This window comes from Adiantum capillus-veneris, chromosome 12, assembly GCF_014529385.1.
Source record: "Adiantum capillus-veneris isolate H3 chromosome 12, ASM1452938v2, whole genome shotgun sequence".
Classification (NCBI taxonomy): Eukaryota; Viridiplantae; Streptophyta; class Polypodiopsida; order Polypodiales; family Pteridaceae; genus Adiantum; species Adiantum capillus-veneris.
This window is the reverse complement of record NC_140942.1, coordinates 131719957-131728207: the sequence shown is the minus strand read 5'-3', so window position 1 is coordinate 131728207 and position 8251 is coordinate 131719957. Positions and strand designations below refer to the sequence as shown.

Below are 8251 nucleotides of genomic sequence, written 5' to 3'. Positions count from 1 at the left end.
CACTCTCTCCCTCTCTCTCTGCACACACACACACACGCAATCTCGGAGCCACTGCTACCACGGGCGAGATGCACAAGACGTGATAGACAAGAAGAATGATGGCAAATCCAACACAAACACTAACCCAACCAGACCATAAAGTCACTCATGCATAGAAAAAAAACAAGAATTCGTGTACAATGATGGCGTCGGCCATAATTTTACAGCAAACGGCTTCCCATATGCAGTCGATCCGTGGCCGCCGACTCCTCTATTGTGTGCAACACTCTTCACAACTGCCATTTGTACTCGACCAGCAATCCTTCAACTCCTGGCGGCCTTGCCTTGGGGTGATGCCCGCCCACCCTCAAATGGTGGCCCTCAACCCTCTCTTTCATGCTCCACCCCTCTACTGGCTCCAATTTTTTCTGTTGTGCTGCCCTGCAGTCCACGCTCCTTCTGAGGCTCAGTCGTCTCCTGTTGATAGCGCAAAAACTCCCTTTTCATGCATATTGTGCTCCGGCCCCTTGCACACTCCGTGAGCTCTTGCTTCTCCCCTCTGTCTAAGCGGCCATGTTCCCTTGCTCTTGCACAAGCCGGCTCCCCTCAAGTCCTTTGTGGCGCTGCCCTGCAGCAGCCCATGGCGGCTCCCTTCTCCTACACTTTCTCTCCCAACCGCCCAGCATGCCACAGATGGCGCCCTCCTTGTAAGCTGCGCCTGCTCCACGAGCTGGCCCCCCTCCTGGGCCTCCCCTCCAGATGCTCGCCCTCGTTTTTTTTTTCTTTTGTCAGTGGCGGCCCTGCTTTCCCCTTGGTCATGGCCTGGCTTGGCTCCTTCAGTTCTCCCCATGCAGCCCAACAAATGGCGCACCTTCTCGTTGATCCCTGGCCAGCCCAACCTGGTTTTTTCTTTTTTTCAACTCCCAGTTAAGCCTTCTCTAAAAATAGCCAGCATGGCCTCCTGTTCCACGTGAGAATGCTCGGCACGACTATCGCGAGCTCCGCATACTTCGATATCCGAGCTTCACTGTGTTAATGCCAACCTGATCACCAAAAATATTGTCCTAAAGAGTGTTAGCCGCGGTCGATCATCGTTTCGAGCTCGAAGTGACACCCGGATAGGAAACGACCATGAAGCCGCACTCGAATACATAAGGATTTCGACTTCGTTGACCTTGATGTCCGATCCGACATACGCATTATAGCACCATCCGCCTTCCAAGTCTTGAGAACACCAAATGACATGTACAATGTCGCATTTGGTATACATGTCCGGGTAGTAGAGTGTCGTGCAGACATCCCGCCCAAAATCCTATATCACAAAATTCATAGCACCTCTATCAAGCACCCCTTGTCCCATTTCCAAGATTGTGATATCTACACTTACTCCTGTCACCTGTAATAGCAAAAAACCCTCGCGGCTCCTGCTAACAAGTGCTTCATCCCTGTGCACCTGTCTCCTAACTGCGTCAAGCACCTGTTCAATGCCCCCATCATTTGCCTGCAAACTGCCATGCCTGGGCTTCTTGCACTTCCACAGGCCGACCATCTTTGGTTGTACCATCATTGCCCAACCCCTCCTTGAGCATTTATGCTCAACCATAGCATTATTTAGATAAGATATCATTGCATAAGAAGAAACTGATAGATACTATGTACAAAAGCTAGATAAATAGCAATAGATAAATAGGGAGAGATTCACTAGCTGTAGCACCCGCATGGGTCAAATGGAAAGCTAAAGGCTTTCCCAAGCATACTGTAAACTCCACCTGGATCAAAAATGCGGCTTTGGCCATCGTCATCCATCTATAAAACACATACAAACCATCCCTGCTTTGTACCAGAAAACCTGTAAGCCATCCATGTATGTAGCTCTTGACAGCATAACCCTTTGAAAAACTGCATGCATGAGCCTTCTTCACACATAAAACAAGCCTGTACACCTTGTAAAGCCTTTGCATCATCCTTTTCCAGCCGTCGGTTAGAAATCTCTCCACAACATCATAGTCTTTAAGCAAGGCAACCTGTAGCAATCGGCATAGAGGCGCTCGCATAGCAACCTTCATCAGCACATCCGTCAACAGCATGGCACCAACCTGTGGCAACTGATCATCCAAAGCAAACACTGGCAAAAACTCATCTGTAGGCTCTTCAAGCAATACTGGAGCAGGCACACAACCTCGCATGTCCTGTATCCTCGCCATAGCTTTAGCAACCCAAACCTGCGGCTCGTCATCAACATCGACCATCGGCTCATCGAACCCCTAATCATCTTCATCAAGACATTTTTCTTCAGTCACATGGCCTGACCATCACAAGGTAAGAGAGAGGGTTTCCCAACCCCTTGGTCTGCACAAAATGTCTCTTCACTTACAATTTGTTCCACTTTGACCACCTTATCAACATGCATAACATCATATGTCTCATACCTTGAGAAAGCAGACTCTGTTCCCCATGTGTTGTCCGTATCCAAGGCACTGCTATAGCTCAAACACACCTTGGCTTTCTCCACAAAATTCACTGGCTTTGGCACTTCAACTATCTTCTCCACTGGTTGCTTTTCGGAAGGCACTTGGTCAAGCACATTAGATGGTACTCGGTAGACTCCTCTCTAGGCACACATAGGCCCACATGGTATCGTCTCTACTCTGCCATCACACCTATCCGCTGCTACCACATGTGCATCAACAAAGGATCCGATTGCCTGAAGCTCTTCCCTAGCAATTGGCCTTGGCACCAATGGACTCGCCAGAACCTTCTTTGCCTGTTGCTTCTTTAAATCTTCTTTGTCTTGTTCTACGCATGGGCTACTGCTCCTCGTACGTGCATGGTCAATCGATCTCGACTTTATCTCGCACTTTTACATGCAAGCAGTCCACAAACTTGATCATCTTCAAAAAATCTGCATTCTCTACACAGTTACCTTAACCAACTTGCTCCATATGGCCTCAAACTCCTACACGAATGCTCGAAAATCATCGTCAAGGCTTTGCTTTAGGTTGTCCATCATCTACTTCACTTCACTCCACCGCATGTTGGCCACATATCGGCTTCGGAATGCCGCTTCCAATGTGCTCCAATCCTGTTTTTCTTCAGCCTACAAGCCATCGTACCATACCTTTGCTTTTCCACGAACAAGGAGCGGGAAATCTTGGGCCACTCCCTCTTCTCTTGACAAGCCACTCTCGAACAGAAATAGACCATAGTCCTGCAGCCACACTTCTGCATCTTTAACACCTGTCAAAGTCGAAAAACCCAACCATGCCATTCTTGCTAGACTTTGCTCTTCAAACCACGACACCGTCCTAGACTTTACCAAGGAGCAATCAGTATCCCATCAATGGGTTGTAAACTGAAGGTCTTGAGTTCGATCCTCAGTGGGGGCACCATTGATGGGATGGGGGAAATGGGAACACACACAGTACACAAACTAGATGCCTCTCTATAGCCCAACAGATATCCAACATCCAAAGCCACTCAGAAACATACACGCACACACACTCTCTGCAATTTGCACTGAACAGCCTCGCTTATGAGCAACTTCGACTACATGCAATTGCATTAACTGACGCACACACCAATGCACCCATATCTATAAACACACTCACGCCGAGAGGCCTCGCACACCTGGATCGCACACAAAACCACACCCAATTTGCAACTACAATCACTCTCTCCCTCTCTCTCTCTGCACACACACACGCAATCCCGGAGCCACTCCTACCACGAGTGGGATGCACAAGATGAGATAGACGAGAAGAATGATGGCAAATCCAACACAAACACTAACCCAAACAGACCATAAAGTCACTAATGCATAGCAAAACAACAAGAATTTGGGTACAATGATGGCGTCGGCCATAATTTTGCAGCAAACGGCTTCCCATATGCAGTCGATCCGTGGCCGCCAACTCCTCTATTGTGTGCAACACTCTTCACAACTGCCATTTGTACTCGACCGGCAATCCTTCAACTCCTGGCGGCCTTGTCTTGTGGTGATGACCGCCCACCCCCAAATGGTGGCCCTCAGCCCTCTCTTTCACCGGCTTCTTCAAAAGTCTCCCTCCATTCCCTAGGCCTGCAGCCCTCGCTTCTATTCTGCACACCTTTGTGGCCTTGCTTCCACCCCTCTACTGCTCCAATCTTTTGTGTTGTGCTGCCCTGCAGTCCACGCTCCTTCTCATGAGGCTCAGTCGTCTCCCGTTGATAGCGCAAAAACTCCCTTTTCATGCATACTGTGCTCCGGCCCCTTGCACACCCCGTGAGCTCTTGCTCCTCCCCTCTGTCCAGGCGGCCTTGTTCCCTTGCTCCTGCACAAGCCGGCTCCCCTCAAGTCCTTTGTGGCGCTGCCCTGCCAGCAGCCCATGGAAGCTCCCTTCTCCTACACTTTCTCTCCCGATTGCTCAGCATGGCACAGATGGCGCCCTCCTTGTAATCTGCGCTTGCTCCACGAGCTGGCCCCCGGCCTCCTGAGCCTCCCCTCCAGCCGTTTTCTTTTTCCTTTCGTCAGTAGCGGCCCTGCTTTCCCCTTGGTCACGGCCTGGCTTGGCTCCTTCAGTTCTCCCCATGTAGCCCAACAGATGGCGCACCTCCTCGTTGATCCCTAGCCAGCCCCACCTGGTTTTTTCTTTTTTTCAACTCCCAGTTAAGCCTTCTCTAAAAATAGCCAGCATGGCCTCCTTTCCTACGTGAGAATGCTCGGCACGCCTATCGCGAGCTCCGCATACTTCGATATCCGAGCTTCACTGTGTTAATGCCAACCAGAGCACCAAAAATATTGTTCTTATAAATAGTGTTTGCCGTGGTCGATCATCGTTTCGAGCTCGAAGTGACACCCGAATAGGAAACGACCATGAAGCCGCACTCGAATACATAAAGATTTCGACTTCGCTGACCTTGATGTCCAATCCGGCATACGCATCATAGCACCGTCCGCCTTCCAAGTCTTGAGAACACCAAATGACCTGTACAATGTCGCATTTGGCATACATGTCCGGGCAGTAGAGTGTCGTGCAGACATCCTACCCAACATCCTATATCACAAACTTCATAGCACCTCTATCAAGCACCCCTTGTCCCATTTCCAAGCTTGTGATATCTACACTTACTCTTGTCACCTGTAATAGCAAAAAACCCTCGCAACTTCTACTAGCAAGTGCTCCATCCCTGTGCACCTTTCTCCTAATTGCATCAAGCACCTATTCAATGCCCCCGTCATTTGATTGCAAACTGCCATGGCTGGGCTTCTTGCACTTCCATAGGCTGACCATCTTCGACTGTACCACCCTCTGGACCGGCTTGAGAACACATCCAAGGCAGCTTTGGCACTCCCATTTTTTCACTTTAGACACTTAGACCTTCCACCTAATAAGCACCATATTAGAGCACCTTTGCCCAAAAAACCATATAAAGCATACATGTTTGTTTCCCTTTGCTCTCCCTTGACCTTCATATCCTCTTGAACACTCTAGCATGCCCAAAAAACCATATAAAGCATACATGTTTGTTTCCCTTTGCTCTCCCTTGACCTTCATATCCTCTTGAACACTCTAGCATGCCCTTGTGAGCACAAATAGCTTTGCATTGCACTCCTCATAGCATTTCCCAACTTTAGATGCACCAACGTGGACTACTGCAATAGATGTCCAGGAGGGGGTCATGGTTTTGTCAAGCTGGGTAGGAATAGAGGCTCTCAAGGACGATCAAGTTCACAGGTCATCCACCTTTCCAACGTCGGGTAGAGTTGATAGTCCCTTGGAGTGTAGTCCAAGAGCTTGTCACACAGCTTGTATGGGAGATCTGATCCGTGGCGGGGTGGGTGAGTGTGGGGGTGGGTGACACACTCGCCCACCTCGTTGAGCGGTTTTCACAGCTAGGAGGCCCTTCTCAGCTACATTCAAGCATATTTACTTAAAAATATTGGCTCTTGAGTTGATAGAGTGGAAGGAAACACTTTTCTTTATGTTTTACTTTTCTAGGTGCCGCTACATACTACACCGCTTGCTAGCCCACACGGAGAGGATCATATTGTAGCTGCTACTTGTGACACGGTATGCATACCCTTCCCACATTTTTCTTCTCTTTGTTTATGATTGCCATTCATTATGCATATTATTGTGGTTTCTTTGGTTTTTCACAATTATGCCACTTTCCCTATACCAGCAGTGGAGCCACCTCCATCGACTAGAACTTTGATGCCATTAGTGCCTACCTCTGCTAGCACAACCTATGTTTTTAATAATTAGTAATTACAAATTACTTTTTTTGAAATTTAATTCACTAAATTTTGTATGTTGTTGTGTTTGATGTAGGGCTTTGCAGTCGTGTAGAGAAGCTCACACGAGAACTGACCGCACTGCAGTAGGGGGTTGGAGAGCTGGAGCAGGTGCCCAAAGACACTTGAGCGGCCTTGGGGGGATCCACCATTGAGTGCCACGTTTCCTACTTCTAAGCATAGCACTTTGCATGCCGGCATGCCCACCTTAGCTTCTCCCCCAACATAAACGGAGTCTAGTCCTCGATACCACACTACCCTTACATTCCTGATGTGGGTCTGGGCAACTGAGAGCTTTCAATGGGCATACAAGACACACTCGGAGACCACTCAGAGTGCTACATTTATCTCTTGTTTGACGATGGAGGCTTCTACACTTTGGGTTGCGGCCACAACTTCCACCTTTATTGTCTCGTCCACAACATGTGCATGCATTCAAATTTCCCGATGTGCCATTGATAGATCCTAGTCGCCCTTTACTCCCATTGGGAGATCGATGAACTTTTTTCACCCTGAGGATAGACAATAGATATCGTCTCTCGTTGGACACTTGGGGTGAGTGATGAGTCAGTGAGTGTAGTGGGGCAAGGGATTACAAAGGAAAAGGAGGTGAGACAAGAGAATTTTCAACAGCGCGACGTCCTCATAGAGTGGTGAAGAGAGCACTAAGGATGCCATCTAGCAGTTCCTCTTTCCCTGCACAGAGATAGACTTTTGTGTTTGCAGATGGCCAAGTGCGTCACAAACATCAATTTCTTGCAATTAGGCCCTTTGCGAGCCCAATTGAAAAAAATTATTGATTGTCCAGCACCAATGAGATCGCAAAAATGAAGGGCCATGAAACTTTGCAGGGGTAGGAAAAGGACCCTACTCCCCACCCCTAGAAAGTTTCATGGACATCGATGATTGTCTAAACGGTCAAGCATGGCAAGAACGCTAATTGTTTTACCATTGGGCCCTTGGCGAGCCCAACAATAAAAAATTATCGGTTGTGCATCACCTAGCCATTGAGATGGCAACAGATGGCTGAGACTTTGCAAGGGTAGAGAAAGACCCTACGTTCTACCCTTGCACAGTTTCACGCCCATTGCTAATCATCTTGATGGTCAAGGACGATACGTACGCCAATTTTCTTGTCGTTGAGTCCTTAGCGAGGCCAATGGAAAAAATTGGTGATTGTGCATCACCTGCCCAATGAGATGCCAATGGATGGCCGTAAAACTTTTCAAGGGTGGGGAAAGCATCTTACTCCCTATCCCTAAAAAGTTTCATGGCCATCACTGACCGTCTCAATGATTGGGTGCAGCACAAATGCCATTTTTTTGCCATTGGGCTCTTGGCGGGCCCAATTGCAAAAAAATATTGATTGTTAGAACTTGACTCATGAGACAACAAAGGATGTCCATAAAACTTCGTATGGGTAGGGAAAGAATCCTATTTTTCACCTCTATAAAGTTTAATAGCCATCAACCATCTTGATGCTCAGGTACTGCATGGATGTCGATTTTTTGCCATTAGGTCTTTGGCCAGCCCAATTGCAAAAAATTGGCCGGCAAAAAATTGGCGATTACGTAGCACTTGACCAATGAGAAGACAATGGAAGGCCATGAAAATCTAAAAGGGCAAGGAAAGCAACCTATTTCCATCATTGAAAGGCTTCATGGCCATCCCTCACCGTCTTGACAATCAAGCGCGGCACATATGCCATTTTTCTATCGTTGGGCCTTTTGCAAGCCCAATGACAGAAGATTGTTGATTGTGCATTGCTTGATCCTTGAGACAACAACAAATGGCCATGAAACTTTGCAAGAGTGGGAAAATCACCCTATTCCCCACCCTTGCAAAGTTTCACAGCCATCGCTAATCTTTTTGATGGTCAAGGACGGCATGGACTCCAATTTTATATCATTGAGTCCTTAGCGAGGCCAATGAGAGAAACTTGGCAACTATGCATTGCCTGACCTAAGCGACGGTAATAGATGGCCATCAAACTTTGCA

The 8251-nt window shown here is 48.0% G+C and overlaps 1 protein-coding gene across 2 annotated transcripts; it reads right to left on the bottom strand.

Moving 5' to 3' along the window:
- Positions 1–1620: 1620 nt before the first annotated feature.
- LOC147446519 (uncharacterized) lies at positions 1621–4560 on the bottom strand. Of its 2 annotated transcripts, none has more exons than XM_086525741.1 (2): positions 2409–4560; positions 1621–2328 (listed from the first exon to the last, which is right to left on the bottom strand). In XM_086525741.1, exon 2 carries the CDS (start codon positions 2226–2228, stop codon positions 1644–1646), a length of 585 nt encoding a protein of 194 aa, XP_086381867.1. In that variant the 5' UTR covers positions 2229–2328; positions 2409–4560; the 3' UTR covers positions 1621–1643. The 2 variants fall into 2 exon arrangements, with proteins under 2 accessions (XP_086381867.1, XP_086381868.1); XM_086525742.1 differs by having other exon boundaries at positions 1621–3187; positions 3770–4560.
- Positions 4561–8251: the final 3691 nt, after the last annotated feature.

Excerpts from the sequence above, each read along its gene's own strand:
- LOC147446519 (XM_086525741.1), bottom strand. The coding sequence starts at position 2,228 with ATGGTCGATGTTGATGACGAGCCGCAGGTTTGGGTTGCTAAAGCTATG.